General features: G+C 45.8%; 1 protein-coding gene across 3 annotated transcripts in view; it reads left to right on the plus strand.

The window, feature by feature from the left end:
- The window catches only part of PLPPR1 (phospholipid phosphatase related 1), a 474199-nt gene that overhangs the window by 199270 nt on the left and 253024 nt on the right, over nt 1–21905 (plus strand). For all 3 annotated transcript variants that reach the window (XR_012221525.1, XM_073552427.1, XM_073552428.1), the window contains exon 2: nt 20740–20840. Coding sequence is in view for 2 of the 3 variants with exons in the window: in XM_073552427.1 (XP_073408528.1) it covers nt 20778–20840 (63 nt within the window). In the remaining variant the exon portion in view is untranslated. The remainder of the gene's footprint in view (nt 1–20739; nt 20841–21905) is intronic.

Here is a 21905-nt window from a genome sequence, read left to right on the forward strand (position 1 = left end):
TAAAGATTTGACATTGTTAAAACAAATTCCACGCCACTTCAAAAAGACACATAACTGTAACCCCAATTTGCTTTGGGTGATTGGGATTGATTGCATCCTAAGTGATTCACGTGGGGGGACATGAGAATGAAATTCGGTCAGGTTGAGACACGGTGGATCTCCAGAATTGGCTCCGTACAACCATTTGGTTTAAATGAAGTAATTAGTTTTGCTCCCTTTCTTTGAATTTGAATTTAGATGCCGATAGTGTTTTATGTCGTATTGTATTCTAACTTTTATTCTTTTTTAGTATTTTTTAGCTTTGATGGTGGTGCCTTTACCATTATCTATTGATTGGACTGATAGTCTTCATTTTGAGATTATGGATAGTCACATACACATATGCACATTTTTTCATGCATTTTTTACGTGTGTTAATATATTGTGAATATACACTTAAGTGATAATAATGTCTAGCTCACATTCTCCCATATAGTATATATTTGCATTTTTGATGTGTATTAATACATTGTGTATTTACACTATTTATAATAACTTTTATTTCACATTCTCACGTATATGTATTTATTTTTAATTGTTCATGTTTGTGTACTCACACTCATGTTATAATAATTTTTATTTCATATCTTTACACAAACGTATTAATTTTTAATTATTCATGTTTGCTGTCCGATGAAGAATTTCTTCAGTCCAATCTTGTTTTTATTTTCCCTTTTTCTTGCCCCTATCCATCATGGCGTGCTTTACATCACCAGCGCTGTGCGCTTGCGCGGGCTCGCAGTGACGGGGCGCCGTGGCGTCGTGTCCTTCAGCGTTGTCTCTCCCTCCCTTCCTCTGGCGCGTTAGAGGTGGGCGGGGATTGATGATGCAGGACGCCGGACCTGCCGCTTCTGGTCCCTGTGCAGCCTCTGCCAGTGCCGTCTCAAGCACGGTGTCACTATATAAAGCTGACACTATCGCCATACACATTGAATGCCCCGTATGGAAGAAGCGGTCTAGCAAAACGCACGTCGGGGTTCTTTCTCTCCATGCCCTCAAGTTGACAGGTATATATGTTTAATCTGAGCCCATGGCCGGTTAATATTTGGTGTTTCTATTATATACATATCCATTAGCGGTTCAGCATGACATGTGTTGTATTTAGGATAAAACCTTGGAACTCATTTAGGACCAAACCTGTGGCTAGTTGGTATCCATTTTAGATACTTTATCCCTCCTATATGCGTTTTTGCAGTTTAGCTAAATGGGTTGCCCTCCCAGGGCGGTGGGGTACTCGGTACCGGGCTGGTCCTTTAGAGGGGAATGTCACAGCAGCGGTGACCCGGTCCGTGGCCCTGGGTGCCCATGTAAAAGGGGTTTGAGTGGTGAAATAAAGTTTATGAGTGATTCGTGACGCCACCTGTGGTGTTCGGCAATGAAGGTGTTAAGCCGATACTGCGGACAGATTCTTTGGGACAGATGGTGCAGTGCAGCAAAGATGTTGTAGCCCTCCACAGTCAGGGCTGTTGGTCCCAGGGCAGTGTAGATAGGTGTTGGGGAAGAGGGTGCAGTGTCTGGCACAGAGATGTAGCAGTGCTGAAGAAGTTGCAGGAAGAAGGCAAGGACACAGCAGAATGTAGTTTCTTTACCTTTACTTGTTAGTGCAGTCTAGGGTCCAGATTACAGATGGCACAGGAGCTGATTAGCCAGGAAGCAACTTAGAAATCTCTCTGTCAGATGGGTTGTGTAGTCTCCTCTCTAGCGCTTACTTGAGGTACATGCAGTACAGTGTTACACTGAAGTTCCTTCTTCTTATCGTCTCTTAGAACTACCTCATAAGGCAGACAGCTGTAGCCCTCTGTTTCTCTTGGCTCACCCGTCCCTGTTGTGCCTCCAAGTCTTAGTTGGGAATAGAGCATTTACAGCTTCCTATTCCTCTGGTTTCTGTTGCAGGACCTTCAGTATCCATACAACCGTGGAGACCAGGCTCCAGATCATGCGCTCTCACTGGGAGGGAGCTCTCTATCCTCAGCTCAACCTCCAGCTTCTCTCCACACGTCTACTCTCGTTGCCCTCCTCACACTAGCTAACTCCCTCCTCCTTCCTGGCCTTCAGAGAGCACTCCTCCACTATTCTGGTTCAGAGCTCCCTCTACTGGCCCGGAGTGGGAACTGTGTTGCATGTAAATGATTAACTGTTAGAGAGACCCTTCATTGCCTCCAAGCATGACATCACCCTCTCTGGTGGAAGGCAATGCCATTGTGGTGACCATACTCCTGGGGGCGCCACATTCCTCCCTAGTGCAAGTCAGCACTCCTGGGCTGATGAAAGAAAACATGAATAACATATAAACATATAAACAATATGAAGGTCACAAGATTTAAGAAAAAATTAAAAATTTACATAAACCAAAAGCTCCAAAAATAGTCCTATGATGATAAGTCCAAGCATCAATGTCCATGGTCCATTCCTGGGCAAATGGTGAACTATTTACAAGGGTAATGACCACACACAGTCCTGTGGCCAGAATGTCCATCAAAACAAAACTGGAAAATTCAAAGGAAACTCTTACAGATTATCTGTAGGCACAAACTTGAAAACAGTTACATATGTACATGTACAGGTTAACATTACTTTAACTTATTTATATGCGTAATCTGATGGGTGGTATATCTTGTGTAGTACGGGTAGACCTGCATAACACTGGTGTGATTGGGGATCTTACTGGTTGTCTGGTGCTAACTACTAGTGTAGTGTGCAATGTACTGGATACACTACTGGTGGTTCTGCGTAGCACAGGAATACTAGATTTCCTAAGACCAGTTCTACTCACCGTGGGCATGAAAAAAAATCTCAGCAAACGCATAGGTATCAAAAATAAAGAGCAAAGTATGTAAATACAGTCATTTATTGATACCCCAAATGATGGACAAATATGTGGACTGATCGCAATATAACATATAGACCACAACCACACAAAAAAAGAAACGATCATAAAGTCTGAGAATGGTCAAAAATATATAAAATTTTATTGAGTTAATTCATAAAAATAGTAGCAAGTGTAAGGTAGTATACACCAAAGTGCTATGTGCAGTACAAAAAACACCAAACAAACTGGACGCGGGTGTGTTGTCTCAAAAATACTAAAAATATCTAGCATTATTATATATAGGAGATGACAAAGACACCTCCACTTATATTACTATAATATATATCTAAATTCCCTCAAAAATATTAGCAGGATTGCGCTAGTTAGATCACCAATACAGCAATCATTGTGATGTATAGTATAACCAACAATAGAGCCCAAAGGCTCACAGTACATGCCTAATAACGATCACCAGGCCGCTGGGGAAATGATGACAGGAGGGAATGGAGACAGTCACGGATTGTAATTATTAGGTATGTACTGTGAGCCATTGGGCTCTATTGTGGGTTATACTATACGTCACAATGATTGCTGTATTGGTGATCTAACTAGCGCAATCCTGCTAATATTTTTGAGGGAATTTAGATATATATTATAGTAATATAAGTGGAGGTGTCTTTGTCATCTCCTATATATAATAATGCTAGATATTTTTAGTATTTTTGAGACAACACACCCGCATCCCGTTTGTTTGGTGTTTTTTGTACTGCACATAGCACTTTGGTGTATACTACCTTACACTTGCTACTATTTTTATGAATTAACTCAATAAAATTTGATATATTTTTGACCATTCTTGGACTTTATGATTGTTTCTTTTGTGTGGTTGTGGTCACCGTGGGCATGACAGATTCACCACAGGCAGGGCAAGGGTTCTCTGGCTCCACTGCTGGTGTGGCATCTGCTGCCTGATTTTCCTGATTTTCAAGATTCTCTTGAGTCAATTCTTCTTGTACTACCAGTTGGGGAAAAGTCAACACTGGCACCACTATAGCATCATTTACTTTAGTCCAATTTGCAGGGAATTCTCCAAGTATGGTGCTGACCTTTTCTTCTTCTACGGGTTGGACGTTATTTTGTTCTTCCATTCTTTCTTTTAGCTGGTCAGGGCATAATTTCAAATGATCCCTTGATATTGCTGCTGAGGTTTCTCCTCCATCTTTACTAATAAGGCACACCTTGGTATTGTCAAAGTTTGAGGGTAGAATGGTATAGGGTTCAGCTTCCCATTAGTCATCCAAATTATGCATCCTCCTTTTCCTCTTGAGGACTTGTTCTTCTGGTGACAAGGGAACTGTAGGTGCATGCTGATTGTATTTCCTCTCTTGATTTTGTCTTGCCTGAGCTAGACTCTTTTCCACACATTCTTGTACTCTTCTGTACTGTTGCTGCCTCTCTGTGTCCCAGTCAGGATCTGGTGACGTCACCTCAGGTGTAAGGACTCCCATATCCTAATCAATAGGCAGCTTGCCAGGCCTCGCTCTCATTAGGTAGGCTGGAGTGCAGTTGGTGGAATTCACAGGAATGTGGTTGTAGAGGTCTACCATATCTGGCAACTTTTCTGGCCACAGATTCCTCTCCTTCAAAGGCAAGGTCTTCGGTAGGTCGATCACCACCCAGTTCAGCGTTTCACACATGCCATTGGTCTGTGGATGGTATGGTGTTGTCCTGATCTTCTTACAACCGTACAAGTTACAGAATTCCTGGAACACTTCTGCCTCAAAGGCGGGACCTTGATCTGTAAGCACTTGCTCAGGATAGCCATGTGGTCTACAGAAGTGCTGTTGGAATGCTCTGGCTGCTGTCCTGGCTGTTTGATCTTTGACAGGCACAACTACCAGGAATCTTGAGTAGTGGTCAACGATGGTAAGAGCATAGATGTATCCTGACAGGCTTGGGACCAGCTTCATATGGTCTAGGGCAACCAACTCAAGTGGCTGTTTGGTTATTATTGGCTGTAGAGGAGCTCTTTGGCTGTTTTGATCCTTTCTGCGCAGGTTACATTGTCCACACTCCCGGCACCACTTTTCAATGGCATTTCTCATACCAGCCCAGTAAAATCTCTCACGGAGCAAGGCTTCCAACTTCTTCCATCCGAAGTGTCCAGCTCCATTGTCGTATACTTCCAAGACCATTGATGCCTCTCTCTTTGGGACCACCACCTGTCAGACCAGCTCATGAGTGCGGGCATTGATACTCCTACGACACAGCTTTCCTTCATAAATGAACAGCCGACCTCTTTCCTTCCACAACTGCTGGGTTTCTTCAGGAGCATCCGACTCTAGGCGTGAGTCAGCTTGTGATAGTAGTTCCTTCACCATTCGGACTGCGGGGTCACTATCCTGCGTCTCTGCCCAATCGTGATGGGGCATTGGATTTAGGGTAGCCTCTTTCAAGCCAGACCTTCTGTTTCTCACTCCTTGGGCACGTTGAGCTGCAATTGGCCGGTGGAAGGGAGGTAACTCTATTTCTTCAAGAGCCTCAGGTTCTTCTCCTGCATCTGGCAGATTGGGCATCCTGGACAGCGCATCAGCATTGGCATTATTGTGCCCTGCTTGGTACTTGATGGTAAATTCATAGTTAGACAGCCGAGCCATCCATCGCTGCTCCAGTGCACCTAGTTTTGCGGTTTCCAAGTGAGTCAATGGGTTGTTGTCCGTGAAGATGGTAAACTTGGCTGAAGCTAGGTAATGCTTGAATCTTTCAGTCACAGCCCAGACTATGGCGAGGAACTCCAGCTTGAAGGAACTGTAGTTGTCAGAGTTCCTTTCAGTGGGACGAAGTTTCCTGCTGGCGTAGGAGATCACTCTTTCTTTGCCATTATGTACCTGTGACAGTACTGCTCCCAGTCCCATGTTGCTGGCATCAGTATACAACACAAAGGGCTGGTCATAATCTGGGTAGGCCAGTGCTTCATCTCCTGTGAGAGCCGTCCTCAGTCGGGTGAAGGACCTCTCCAACTCCTCAGTCCATTCAAATGTGGAATTCTTCTGTTTGGCTTTCTTGGACTGCCCCACCAGAAGATTTTGCATAGGAGTGGCTATTTCAGTGAAGCCTTTGATGAACCTTCGGTAGTAGCCTACTAACCCGAGGAATTGGGGTACTTTATGGAGGTTGCTGGGCTTCAGCCAGTCCCGGATGACTGTGACTTTGTCAGGATCAGGTGCCACACCTTCTGCACTCACTACATGACCGAGGTACTGTACCTTGGGCTTCAGGAGGTGGCATTTGGAAGGCTTCACCTTCAGGCCAAAGTTGGACAAGGCTTCAAACACCTCAGCCAGGTGCTCCAGATGGTCTTCATAAGTCTTGGAGAAAACAATGACATCATCATGGTAAAACAGGACTGTCTCAAAGTTCATGTGTCCCAGGCAGCACTCCATCAGCCGTTGAAATGTTCCTGGGGCAGTGCAGAGCCCGAATGGCATATAGTTGAACTCACAGAGACCCATTGGGGTGGTAAATGCTGTTTTCTCCTTGTCTGCCTCTGCCACGGAACCTGCCAATACCCACTAGTGAGATCTAAGGTGGAAAAGTAGTTAGCAGTTTTAAGTGCAGCTAATGACTCTTCAAATCTGGGTAATGGGTAGGCATCTTTATGTGTAATGCTGTTAATTTTCTTGTAATCAACACACATTCTCATGGTACCATCCTTTTTCTTTACAAAAACTATTGGAGCTGCTCAGGGGCTACAACTGTCTCTGATGACCCCAGCTTCCTTCATCTCTCTCAACAAACCTTTAGCACATTGGTATTGTGTGGGGGGTATAGGCCGGTACCTTTCTTTAATGGGTGGATGATCTCCAGTGGGGATATGATGTTGAACCCCTTTTGCCTTCCCGAAATCTGGGGGGTGTTAACTGAATACCCGCTCATACTCCTGGGTCACCCTCTAAACCCCATTTTTTAGGTATCAAGGTGTAGAGTCAATCCCCACCTGCAGTTGCTGGCACCACTCCTCCAGCTGCTTTACAGAACCATTGTCCTCCACCTGGTCAGATGAGACCAAGGGCTCTGCTGCCTGCATTGCATTATTACTGACAGTGAGCAGCTTAGCAACTGTGGCATACCGAGGTATTGTGGCCTCCTCCTCCCCACAATTCAAAAGGCGTACAGGTACTCTCCCCTTTCGTACATCAACTACCCCTCTGGCTGTCAGGACAGTGGGACTGCTATCAGAGTATACTGGCTCTACCAATGCCTGGTAATCTTTCCCTCTGAGGCCTATGGCTGCCTGACACCAAATCAACATTTCACATCTGGGGGGTATTGCAATGGGAAAAGCATCACTCACTCTGACACTGCCAATTTCTCCACCAGAGAGTTCTACCTGTTGTCTTTGCATCAGGGCCTTGATCTCCTTCTGCAGGACTTGTTGTTCACTGGAACCAGCAGTCTCAGCCACCTGTTGCAACAAGACAATAACCTCGGAAAGACAATTTTCAATTGCATTTGTACCAAGAGTCATCATGGGATTACATTCTCGTCGATCAATATCCACAACTATCAGACCTTGAGATTTTAACTCCACCCTCCCCACTTTAACAGTAATTTCTTTACATCCCACTTGTGGTAAAGACTGACCATTACTGGCAACTACTGTTAGTTCATCACTTGGGCCACGGGCGAGTTCAGAGTCAGCCCAATACCGCTTGTAGAGGATATAGGGCATAGTGGTCACCTGGGAGCCAGTGTCCAGCAAAGCGTTCATGGGGATGCCGTGAATCACCACAGGGAGGATCGGTCTCCCTCCAACATACTTGGCTTTCCAGTTCCTTGGGCCTTGTGGTCCTACTGCTGGGGGTTGGCCCTCTGCCCCAGGGGTTACTCGCTTAAAGGAAAGAATCTTGCAAGATGGTCTGCCTTGTGGCAGCGACGACAGATGGGACGTCCGTCCCGATCATAGCGGTCGTTGTTCCTCCCTCGGAGTGGCGGGGTTCTCCTCTTCCGGAGCCACGGGGACATCCTCTGGACTGGAAGCAAGCTGGATCTTCTCCTTGGAGGACACCTGCAGGGACTGCATGGTTTTAGTAAATGCAGTCATCCCTTTGGTCAACTGGACTTGAAGATCTTCTGTTGGATCTTTATCCAGAGTCTGTGCATCAGCCTCCACAGGTATGGAAGGGAAAGATGTTGCTTCCTGGTGGTAGGTGATCGCTGGGCACCTAGGGGGTGCTGGACGGCTGACAGTTGTCTCCTGCAGTACCCAAATAGCCCTGTCCTTAAAATCAGCAAAGTCTAGGTCAGGGTTTTGTAGGGTTATGATGAGCAGCTGCGCTCTGTGAGTACTGGATAGGAGTCCTTCAATGAACTGCTCTTTTAACAGTTTGTCTTCCTCTTTCACAATGTTAGGATCAATTTGCTTGATGACTCGCAGCGCCTTCTGCAGGTTAAGAGCATAGTCCCTTATACTGTCCTGCACTTTCTGTTTACATCCAAAGAACCTCATTTTGATTTCAGGGGCAGTGCGGGTGTCAATGGTGCTCCTTTGCTTAGCCAGGATCTTTTTAACAGTCTCTTTATCAGTGTCCTGCCATGCTTTTACTTCTCTCTGTGCTGCACCTGTTAGCTGCCCAATCATGATGTTCACCTTCTGGCTTTCAGATAGAGGATACACCTCAAACAAACTGCACAGTCTCTCTTTAAATTCACTCAGGGTGTGGGACTCACCCGAGTACTGCGGTGGCCAGGCCGCTCCTGGTATGTAAGGCATAGACAGCGGCATTATGGGGACCGCTGCGGTGAGTGCTACCGGAGCCGCAGCCGCGTTGGGCACTGTATCTTGCGGCGCTGAGGGGCTGGTGGGGGTGTCTGCCGCTGCATCAGCGCTTGCCTCAGACATTCTCTTTCCCCCCTAGTTAACGGGTGCCAGGCCCCGGGGTTGAGCGGCTTACCGGCTGTAGGCCTCAGCTCCTCCCCTTCTCGCGCTCTGCGGCAGGCTCCACCCACAAAGGCCTGCCCCTTTTCTTCCCGCGTGTGCCAATCAGCGGGATAATGGCGGCAATGGCGCCAATTTCGCACACAGTCTATAGCACACAACAGTCTCTGGCACACAGGACCCGGGGATACCGGGCTCCATAATCCTGTTCATGATGCCAAAATGGGTCACCCTCCCAGGGCTGTGGGGTACTCGGTACCGGGCCGGTCCTTCAGAGGGGAATGTCTCAGCAGTGGTGACCCGGTCTGTGGCCCTGGGCGCCCATGTAAAAAGGGGTTTGAGTGGTGAAATGAAGTTTATGAGTGATTCGGCAATGAAGGTGTTAAGCCGACGCTGCGGACAGATCCTTTGGGACAGATGGTGTAGCGCAGCAAAGATGTTGCAGCCCTCCACAGGCAGGGCTGTTGGTCCCAAGGCAGTGTAGATAGGTGTTGGGGAAGAGGGTGCTGTGTCTGGCACAGAGATGTAGCAGTGCTGAAGAAGTTGCAGGAAGAAGGCAAGGACACAGCGGAATGTAGTTTCTTTACCTTTACTTGTAAGTGCAGTCCAGGTTCCAGATTACAGATGACACAGGAGCTGATTAGCCTGGAAGCAACTTAGGAATCTCTCTGTCAGATGGGTTGTGTAGTCTCTTCTCTTGCGCTTACTTGAGGTACATGCAGTACAGTGTTACACTGAAGTTCCTTCTTCTTATCATCTCTTAGAACTACCTTGTATGGCAGACAGCTGTAGCCCTCTATCTCTCTTGGCTCACCCGTCGCTGCTGTGCCTCTGAGTCTTAGTTGGGAATAGAGCATTTACAGCTTCCTATTCCTCTGTTTTCTGTTGCAGGACCTTCAGTATCCATACAACTGTGGAGACCAGGCTCCAGCTCATGCGCTCTCACTGGGAGGGAGCTCCCTATCCTCAGCTCAACCTCCAGCTTCTCTCCACACGTCTACACTCGTTGCCCTCCTCACACTATCTATCTATCTATCTATCTATCTATCTATCTATCTATCTATCCTGGCCCTCAGAGAGCACTCCTCCCCTATTCTGGTTCAGAGCTCCCTCTGCTGGCCCGGAGTGGGAACTGTGTTGCATGTAAATGATTAACTGGAGGAAGGCAATGCCATTGTGGCGACCATACTCCTGGGGGGCGCCACATTGACACATGTGATATATGGGATATAAGTTCTTGCATCTTTTGGAAGTTGTATAGCACTATGCACTTTGTCATGGACCATGAATTATAAATAGTGTTGAGCATTCCGATACCGCAAGTATCGGGTATCGGCCGATACTTGCTGTATCGGAATTCCGATACCGACTTCCGATATTTTTTCAATATCGGAATTCGGCATCGGAATCGGAAGTTCAAAGTTGATTGACAGACTGACGTCATCATGATGCGCGGTGTGTGCGCATCATGATGCGCCGTCATTTCGGGCCTTCCGGGGGTCTCTGCCGGCCTGCCGGGGGGCTGTGCCGGCCTGCCGGGGGGCTGTGTGGACTGCCCGGGGTCTGTACCGGCCTGCCGGGGGGCTGTGCCGGCCTGCCGGTGGTCTGTGCACCCTGTGGGGGTCTGTACCGGCCTGCCGGGGGGCTGTGCCGGCCTGCCGGTGGTCTGTGCACCCTGTGGGGGTCTGTACCGACCTGCCGGGGGGCTGTGCCGGCCTGCCGGGGGGCTGTGCTGATGTCCGGGGGTCTGTGCAAGCATCGTCCGATGGGACTACAAGTCCCATCGGGCGATGCCTGCTACCATGACAGTGATTGACACATTAGCCAATGATGGGACAGTAGTAGTCCCATCATCCGGCTAATGTGTTAAATGTTAAAAAAAAAAAAAAAAAAAAAAAAAATACTACGTACATACTACATGCATGCTACATACATACTACATACATACTACATATATACTACATACATACTACATGCATGCTACATGCATGCTACATGCTACATACATACTACATGCATGCTACATACATACTACATGCTACATACATACTACATATATACTACATACATACTACATATATACTACATACATACTACATACATGCTACATACATACTGCATGCTACATACATACTACATACATACTACATGCATGCTACATGCATACTACATGCATGCTACATACATACTACATGCATGCTACATGCATGCTACATACATACTACATGCTACATACATACCACATACATACTACATACATACTACATACTACATATATACTACATGCATGCTACATACATACTACATGCTACATACATACCACATACATACTACATACATGCTACATACTACATGCATACTACATACATACTACATGCATGCTACATACACACTACATGCATGCTACATACATACTACATGCTACATACATACTACATGCCACATACATACCACATACATACTACATACATACTACATACATACTACATGCTACATACATACTACATATATACTACATGCATGCTACATACATACTACATGCTACATACATACCACATACATACTACATACATGCTACATATATACTACATGCATGCTACATACATACTACATATATACTACATGCATGCTACATACATACTACATGCTACATGCATGCTACATACATACTACATACATACTACATGCTACATACATACCACATATATACTACATACATACAATACATTCATACAATACATACATAGACATACAGTACATATAACATAGAGTAACATACTTACCAATACTTGTCACATTGTTCCCCGAAGCCATTGTCTTTTCCGGAATAAATATTAACATAACAAACCACAAAAATACTCACCCACGATCCGAAGCAGTCCACGAGTGTGTCCCACGACGATCTTGGGTAGAGAACGGCAGCATCAGATGATGCTGCCGTTCTCTACGGGCTGCAGGAATCCAATGACGGAAGGTAGGTATCCTTCCGCACTGTATTCCTCCGCCACTTAAAAAAAAAAAAGTCCCTAGTCTCACTTTATGCCATTGCTGCGTGGGAAATTCCCACACAGCAATGGCATAAAGTGAGACTAGGGACTTTTTTTTTTTTTAAGTGGCGGAGGAATACAGTGCGGAAGGATACCTACCTTCCGTCATTGGATTCCTGCAGCCCGTAGAGAACGGCAGCAACAGCTGATGCTGCAGTTCTCTACCCAAGATCGTCGTGGGACACACTCGTGGACTGCTTCGGATCGTGGGTGAGTATTTTTGTGGTTTGTTATGTTAATATTTATTCCGGAAAAGACAATGGCTTCGGGGAACAATGTGACAAGTATTGGTAAGTATGTTACTCTATGTTATATGTACTGTATGTCTATGTATGTATTGTATGAATGTATTGTATGTATGTAGTATATATGTGGTATGTATGTAGCATGTAGTATGTATGTAGTATGTATGTAGCATGCATGTAGCATGCAGTATGTATGTAGCATGCATGTAGTATATATGTAGTATGTATGTGGTATGTATGTAGCATGTAGTATGTATGTAGCATGCATGTAGTATGTATGTAGCATGCATGTAGTATATATGTAGTATGTATGTAGCATGTAGTATGTAGCATGCATGTAGTATATATGTAGTATGTATGTAGCATGTAGTATGTATGTAGCATGCATGTAGTATATATGTAGTATGTATGTAGCATGTAGTATGTATGTAGCATGTATGTAGCATGCATGTAGTATGTATATGGTATGTATGTAGCATGTAGTATGTATGTAGCATGCATGTAGTATGTATATGGTATGTATGTAGCATGTAGTATGTATGTAGCATGCATGTAGTATATATGTGTTATGTATGTGGTATGTATGTAGCATGCATGTAGCATGCATGTTGTATTTATGTAGTATGTATGTAGTATATATGTAGTATGTATGTAGCATGTAGCATGCATGTAGTATATATGTAGTATGTATGTAGCATGCAGTATGTATGTAGCATGCATGTAGTATATATGTAGTATGTAGCATGTAGTATGTATGTAGCATGCATGTAGTATATATGTAGTATGTAGCATGTAGTATGTATGTAGCATGCATGTAGTATATATGTGTTATGTATGTAGCATGTAGCATGCATGTAGCATGCATGTAGTATGTATGTAGTATATATGTGGTATGTATGTAGCATGCAGTATGTATGTAGCATGCATGTAGTATATATGTAGTATGTATGTTGCATGTAGTATTTATGTAGTATGAATGTAGCATGTATGTAGTATGTAGTATGAATGTAGCATGTATGTAGTATGCATGTTGTATGTATGTAGCATGTAATTTTTTTTTTTATTATTTTTTTTTTTTTTTACATTTAACACATTAGCCGGATGATGGGACTACTACTGTCCCATCATTGGCTAATGTGTCAATCACTGTCATGGTAGCAGGCATCGCCCGATGGGACTTATAGTCCCATCGGACGATGCCTGCACAGACCCCCGGAGCCTGCACAGCCCCCCGGCAGGCCGGCACAGCCCCCCGGCAGGCCGGCACAGCCCCCCGGAGCCTGCACAGCCCCCCGGCAGGCCGGCACAGCCCCCCGGCAGGCCGGCACAGCCCCCCGGAGCCTGCACAGACCACCGGCAGGCCGGCACAGACCACCGGAGCCTGCACAGACCCCCTGGCAGGCCGGCACAGCCCCCCGAAAGGCCCATACAGACCCCAGAGAGGCTGTACAAGGGCAGGAAAGGGTTTTTCTTATTCCGATACCGGAAGTCCCATAGACTTGAATGGGACTTCCGGTATCGGAATCGGCGATACCGATACTTTTTTTAAAGATCGGCCGATACCATCCGATACGATACTTTGAAGTATCGGACGGTATCGCTCAACTCTAATTATAAACCATTGAGCATGATGCACTTTATTTGATGTATTGTGGTTCATGGATGTGAATTTGTATGCTTTAATCCACTTGGATTTTTTCTGTGTGTGTATATATATATATATATATATATATATATATAGAAGTAACAGTATGCAATATACTTACTCCTAGTTGTATGCATATACTATTTATGGATTCCTCCTTGATTGCATGGAGCACTCTCTGCCATGTTTTGCATGTACAGTTGTGGCCAAAAGTATTGACACCCCTGCAATTCTGTCAGATAATACTCAGTTTCTTCCTGAAAATGATTGCAAACACATATTCTTTGGTATTATTATCTTCATTTAATTTGTCTTAAATGAAAAAACACAAAAGAGAATGAAGCAAAAAGCAAAACATTGATCATTTCACACAAAACTCCAAAAATGGGCCAGACAAAAGTATTGGCACCCTCAGCCTAATACTTGGTTGCACAACCTTTATCCAAAATAACTGCGACCATCCGCTTGCGGTAACCATCAATGAGTTTCTTACAATGCTCTGCTGGAATTTTAGACCATTCTTCTTTGGCAAACTGCTCCAGGGCCCTGATATTTGAGGGGTGCCTTCTCCAAACTGCCAGTTTTAGATCTCTCCACAGGTGTTCTATGGGATTCAGGCCTGGACTCATTGCTGGCCACCTTAGAAGTCTCCAGTGCTTTCTCTCAAACCATTTTCTAGTGCTTTTTGAAGTGTGTTTTGGGTCATTGTCCTGCTGGAAGACCCATGACCTCTGAGGGAGACCCAGCTTTCTCACACTGGGCCCTACATTATGCTGCAAAATTTGTTGGTAGTCTTCAGACTTCATAATGCCATGCACACGGTCAATCAGTCCAGTGCCAGAGGCAGCAAAGCAACCCCAAAACATCAGGGAACCTCCACCATGTTTGACTGTAGGGACCGTGTTCTTTTCTTTGAATGCCTCTTTTTTTCTCCTGTAAACTCTATGTTGATGCCTTTGCCCAAAATGCTCTACTTTTGTCTCATCTGACCAGAGAACATTCCTCCAAAACGTTTTAGGCTTTTTCAGGTAAGTTTTGGCAAACTCCAGCCTGGCTTTTTTATGTCTCGGGGTAAGAAGTGGGGTCTTCCTGGGTCTCCTACAATACAGTCCCTTTTCATTCAGATTCCGACGGATAGTACGGGTTGACACTGTTGCACCCTCGGACTGCAGGGCAGCTTGAACTTGTTTGGATGTTAGTCGAGGTTCTTTATCCAACATCCGCACAATCTTGCGTTGAAACCTCTTGTCAATTTTTCTTTTCCGTCCACATCTAGGGAGGTTAGCCACAGTGCCATGGGCTTTAAACTTCTTGATGACACTGCGCACGGTAGACACAGGAACATTCAGGTCTTTGGAGTTGGACTTGTAGCCTTGAGATTGTTCATGCTTCCTCACAATTAGGTTTCTCAAGTCCTCAGACAGTTCTTTGGTCTTCTTTCTTTTCTCCATGCTTAATGTGGTACACACAAGGACACAGGACAGAGGTTGAGTCAACTTTAATCCATGTCAACTGGCTGCAAGTGTGATTTAGTTATTGCCAACACCTGTTAGGTGCCACAGGTAAGTTACAGGTGCTGTTAATTACACAAATTAGAGAAGCATCACATGATTTTTCGAACAGTGCCAATACTTTTGTCCACCCTCTTTTTTATGTTTGGTGTGGAATTATATCCAGTTTGGCTTTAGGACAATTCTTTTTGTGTTTTTTCATTTAAGACAAATTAAATGAAGATAATAATACCAAAGAATTTGTGTTTGCAATCATTTTCAGGAAGAAACTGAGTATTATCTGACAGAATTGCACGGGTGTCAATACTTTTGGCCACAACTGTATTTGCATCTATTTTAGATTGAATTCAATACAATTAATTTTGTAGTGATTTGTTGTGTTGAGCTGTAGGGAAGGTGACCTGACGGATGGACGGACTAGTCAGAGTGAAGAAAGATAGGTTTGCACAGTGTAGGTAGGAGTCAGTGATTACAGTGGGGAAACAACTAGGAAAGTGTAGTGGACGTGCAGTACCTTGGGATGACCATTAGATGGCAGGGTGGAGTGTGAGCAAAGGACTTTACAGCAGCTTAGGGCTTTAGAAACCGTTGGTCATGGGGGGCGAGGTGACAGTTGGAGTGACAGTTTCAAGGAACCGGGTGAGCTATAAATTCTGAGGGAGGGTTCCAGAAGATTCCAGTCCCCAGGGGCAGCTCAGGTGACAGGAGGACTACGCCAGTCTGTGTGCCCTGAGGAGAATCCGACCAAGGGGACTGAGGAGAGGAAACATCAGGGGGGTGGTCCTGACAGGAAAGGACCGCAGCAGAGACAAGGCTCTGGGTGGAGGACACCGTATGTGTAACGACGAAACTGACCAATAAAGTGCTGATGGTGTACGGGCCTAAGGCGGCCACAGTAACTGAGCTGTCAGGATTGTCACAGTGTGAGACGGGACGGTACGTATAAATACGTCCCTAGTGTAACGTACGGTGTTGAAGCGGCCCTGGACACGGAGGGCAGAGAGAGAGATATCGCGGTGTACCGCGAGGACCGTCAGTCGGACGGTGAACAATAAATTTGGACCTGTTGCACCCAGAATCTGCCTCATCATGTCTCTGTTATCATCTCTGCGTGGTATAAAAGTAGGATCACCCCCCCAGCTCGGCACCCCACCACCGACACTACATTTGGCGTAGTCGGCAGGATCGCCACCGCTAATACCTCATCTTCTGCGGCAGACCTGCCTCAAAGAATGGAAAAGGACTCGGACTACTCAGTTTGGATTACAATTACCGGTGGATTACGATTGGCTTACCAGTGGATTATAAATGAGGAGCGCAGTGATGAATCTGTGTGGCCAGTAGAGGATCCGGGGCGGTACCAGAGACAGTGCAGTATGGCGGTGCTCCTTCAACGCAGAGGCGAGGTCCGGGTGTTCGCAGTAGTTCAGAATGGACTGGGACCCCCTCCAACGTACCCCCGTGGACAGCAGTATGTGCCCGGAGGCCGACGTTTCCATACATTGGACCCTGACAGGTGGGTGGAGAGGCCTGCCAACGCCCCACCCCACAGAGGGAGTGACACCGAAGAAAAGCCTGGGAGCGACTGTTTGGCGCCATTCGATTGCTGCCACCGGACGGTATGAGACACTGCGGATGTCGGGGTATTGGCCGCCTAGAATGGCAGTGGCGGCAGGAGAACGAGCTGAGACAGAAGACGTCATCTTCGGGTCCATGGGCAAGAAGAGGAATCTGTGCGGAGCCCGTGCGGAACCAGAAGGAGCGGCCGCCATTGATACCGGCGGAGAGTCTCCCCGCGGAGCCCCTGAGTCTGGAAGCTAGGCCCGCTGAGCAGCGAGTTGGAGAGCGGAGGCTGCGGGATGAGCCGTGCGGTGGTGTGACGGAGGCCGTGGCGCCGGGGAAGGTGAGAGTTCCCCCGGCCCTGCCGGCGGCTTCACAAGCGACCCCTATCATTTTGCCACAACACGCAGCCTCCAGTGTACCGGAAGGCCCGGCTGCGGAGGGCCCTATGCTATACGTAGAATTGAGCAAGGCCCTAGCTCCCGTTCCCGAATCTCCCCGCCCGGAGTTACCAGGGCGGAGCTTATTTATAGAAGGCGCGGTTGCACTCCCTCGGCCGGTGTCAGCCTCATCACCTGAACCGGCCGTTACTCCGGCTTTGCTGGGAGTTGTGGATGCGGCCTACCCTGTGGCCGCGGTGAAGCCAGTATTGGAACCGGCTGGGGTCTGTTTATCGGGCCCTGTGGACCAGCCCTCCGGAGTCACGGCTGCTCCCATCCGCTACCCGGCCCCAGCGGCTGCTGGGCCACAGATATCATCGACCGCCTCTGCCCCGCGCCCCTTCTCGGCAAGGTCCCGCCCACCGGACTCTGGGACTGGCGCGGTACCCTCCGCTTGGGTTGCGGAGGTGGTAAAACAAAAGAAGGTTCGAGAGCAGGAGGTATGGAGCCTGCTTCATTCAAAAGGGGAGGCTGGCATGGCGGTGGAAAGATCCCGGGGGCGGCTGGTGTACACTAATGTGGACCGGGGGTATGGCTTCATACGTGATCAGACTGGTCAGAAGGTATACGTGAACGTAGCCTCCATACGCCACGGCCGTGCCCTGGAAATAGGGGACTTTGTCTCTTATTATAAAGAATACTGCCCCCGCAGGTATTATGCGGTGGCGGTACTGGCGGTACCTGAGGAACGCGAACCCCCGTAAAGAGGACTGTATTGGACACTCCCTTCACCCCAGGAGTTCCACGGCTGTGGGCCCCTTTCTACCGGCCATCAGGAGATGGCCTGGACTGTCAGAGTCTGAAAGAACAGTTCTAGTTTTAAAAAAAAAAAAAATGTTTTATGTGATTAAGCTGTTTTTTTTTAGACTGTTCCTCTTACAGGATGTTATTTTACTGATTTGGAAACTTGACAGAACGGGGATACGAAGACAAGAGGGAGTGTTCATGTCCAAGGAAGGGGGAGGGAAAAGGAGTACTGGCGATGTTTATTGTTGAACGTTGAGTTTTAAAGCAAAAGAAAATGAAAAAAAAAATAATATAAAAATGGGTACTTGTGCTATTATAAAGTTGTTTATTGTATGATATGCCAAAGTAAAATGCAACAGGTCCGGGTTAAGGGAAGGTCTGCGGGACCAAAGGAAAGTGTGAGATCCGGTAGGGATCTAAGAGTTGAGGTCTGGGAGACCGGGACGCCGACCATGACATGTAATTGAAAGAAGGAAAATGAGTGGGAAGACGTGAGAAAGACAGTCGTCCTAGGTCAGGTCCCCAACACCACGGACACCCCTGAAGAAGGAAAGGCGGGCGCCGGCAATGATCTGGTAGGTGAGTGGCCTCGATCATGGCGTACCGGATAGTGAAAGGTAACAGTAGGGGAGAGTAGGGGAAAGATACACGCCGTAGAGAGAATACGGGTGTACCTTGCCCAATTTGAAAGACGCTGTCATGTGGCGTGCGCGCTGGTGAGTAGCAGTAGGCTGCTCAGAGCATAGTGCTCCCAGTATGGTTCGGCCCCCGCAGATAGTGGGTTTGGCTCAACTTCTGGTCCGACAACAGAATGTAGGTGTAGATTCAGAACAACGAAGGCAGGGATGACGATTGTCGAGGACGACAATGGACAAAGGAAGGGGGAGTGTAGGGAAGGTGACCTGACGGATGGACGGACTAGTCAGAGTGAAGAAAGATAGGTTTGCACAGTGTAGGTAGGAGTCAGTGATTACAGTGGGGAAACAACTAGGAAAGTGTAGTGGACGTGCAGTACCTTGGGATGACCATTAGATGGCAGGGTGGAGTGTGAGCAAAGGACTTTACAGCAGCTTAGGGCTTTAGAAACCGTTGGTCATGGGGGGCGAGGTGACAGTTGGAGTGACAGTTTCAAGGAACCGGGTGAGCTATAAATTCTGAGGGAGGGTTCCAGAAGATTCCAGTCCCCAGGGGCAGCTCAGGTGACAGGAGGACTACGCCAGTCTGTGTGCCCTGAGGAGAATCCGACCAAGGGGACTGAGGAGAGGAAATGTCAGGGGGGTGGTCCTGACAGGAAAGGACCGCAGCAGAGACAAGGCTCTGGGTGGAGGACACCGTATGTGTAACGACGAAACTGACCAGTAAAGTGCTGATGGTGTACGGGCCTAAGGCGGCCACAGTAACTGAGCTGTCAGGATTGTCACAGTGTGAGACGGGACGTTGCGTATAAATACGTCCCTAGTGTAACGTACGGTGTTGAAGCGGCCCTGGACACGGAGGGCAGAGAGAGAGATATCGCGGTGTACCGCGAGGACCGTCAGTCGGACGGTGAACAATAAATTTGGACCTGTTGCACCCAGAATCTGCCTCATCGTGTCTCTGTTATCATCTCTGCGCGGTATAAAAGTAGGATCACCCCCCCAGCTCGGCACCCCACCACCGACACTACAGAGCTTCCCTCTTTTTTGGGTTTATATCTTCAGCTAGTCTATCTATAAATATAATGATAATTGTATTATATATAGTGCCAACATTCTGCAGCACTTTACAATTAAGCATGGGTACATATTACAGACAATAAATTCAACATCTATCTATCTATCTATCTATCTATCTATCTATCTATCTATCTATCTGTCTGTCTATCTAACTATCTCATATCTATCTCATATCTATCATCTATCTATCTATATATTTGTCTATGCATCTATCTATCTCTTATCTATCTATCTATAGATCTATCTATCTATATATTTGTCTATGCATCTATCTAACTATCTATCTCATATCTTATCTATCTATATATCTATATAGTATATATCTCATATCTACAGTATCTATCTCATATCTATCTATCTATCTATCTCATATCTATCTATCTGTCTATCTATCTATCTATCTATCCCATATCAATTTTTTTATCTATCTATCTATCTATCTATCTATCTATCTATCTATCTATCTGTCTGTCTGTCTATCTCATATCTATCATCTATCTATCTATCTCTTATCTATCTATCTATAGATCTATCATCTATCTATTATCTATCTATATATATCTATCTATCTCTTATCTATCTATAGATCTATCTATCTATCTCTTATCTATCTCATATCTTAAAAGGAAAAAAAATAGGCAGCACTCAAATTTGTCAAAGACGGGTCACCGTTGAAACGTTGCCATCTGAGGATCAGTAAAGTATCCACTTTTTTCACATTTAATTTGAGTGCTGCCTATTTTTTTTCCTTTTGTCATTTTGGCTGTTTGGACACTGCTGTATTATTTTGGTAGTGCTGCCCTTTTTTCTTGATTTATCTCATATCTTATCTATCTATCTATATAGTATCTATCTCAAATCTACAGTATCTATCTAATATCTATCTATCTTTCTATCTATCCCATATCTATCTATCTATCTATCTATCCTGCTTTTCCAGTGATAATAAATAACTGGTCAGATTATAAAATGCCATGATAGTTGATCTAACAATTATCGGGCTAGACCCCTAACAGCTTTCTTGTTTTCCTCTTTGTTCCCAGACATTTTAGGTAACACAGACCTTTCCACCTGAAAGGAAATGGCTTTGGAGAACAATACCCATCGCAGTTATTCAATTATACCATGCTTCATCTTTGTGGAGGTAAGTGCTATTTGTCGTCTTGGAAAGCAAACGGGTTGCTATGGTTACAGTTGCGGATCATCAGACAAGTCGCTGTACGGCTTGGTACCCAGTCGCTATCTAGCTGGGTTTATTGTTATTACATTGCATGTGTCACTGGAAATCTCTGCGAGCGGCCGGAGTACGAGTCCTACATGCTTCATTATATGGTGCCTGTGTACAGAATATACGAGATCCTCCCTCTTAAAGGGTATTAATAATAATGGATTTGCAGAGGCTTAATCCAATAGACAGGTAATACCAATGGTCACTGAGACAAGGAGGACATGTAGATCAATAAGGGACGGCCGATCAATAGGAGTTAGTAAAAGCAAGCATGCAAAGAATTAACCGTACATCCGTCGCCTCGTGGATGCTATTAATGTCGCAAATGAGGTCTGAAGCCAATGGAATACGAAGCATTACTATCACATTAGCAGCGGAAGCAGATTTGTGAGTTCATGAGATTACACGGGACATGAACGAACAGCTGCTGATCTGTCACAGTGTGCCAGGAGTGATAACACATTGCCATGCAAGCTCCCATCATGGGAGATGTCAGATGCACCAGGCACAGGCCAGTGACCGATGAGCTGGAGGAGATCACGGCACGTGCAAGCACTTTAAATCCTGGGTAGCACAAAACTCAATTCTGGGATTTTTTTTTAAAGCCAGTCAGTTGTCAATTTCTTTAGGTTACTATTAAATGTGAACAATACATATTATGTTTCTTTTTGGACTCCAGCATTAATCTCTTTCCATCTACGATATACTATGGCAAGAGACATAGCAGATCCTTGGTGGCCTCATCCATACGCTTAGTCCTTTAGACATGTAAGACCATATTCACACGAGTGTATAAAAAAATCAACAGACTTTCATCCAAAAAATGGGTGCATTTCTTCTTAGTTCTCATCCGTATGTAAATCATATCACATCCATTTTTATACATCAGCAGTTGTCAACAATTACAAGACAAAAATTGCAATTATTGTGCAAAAAAATCGGATGCTATACAGTTAATGCATATGGGATCATTTTTGGGCG

Source organism: Dendrobates tinctorius, unplaced genomic scaffold, assembly GCF_039654945.1.
Source record: "Dendrobates tinctorius isolate UK_male_01 unplaced genomic scaffold, ASM3965494v1 ptg000191l, whole genome shotgun sequence".
Taxonomy (NCBI): Eukaryota; Metazoa; Chordata; class Amphibia; order Anura; family Dendrobatidae; genus Dendrobates; species Dendrobates tinctorius.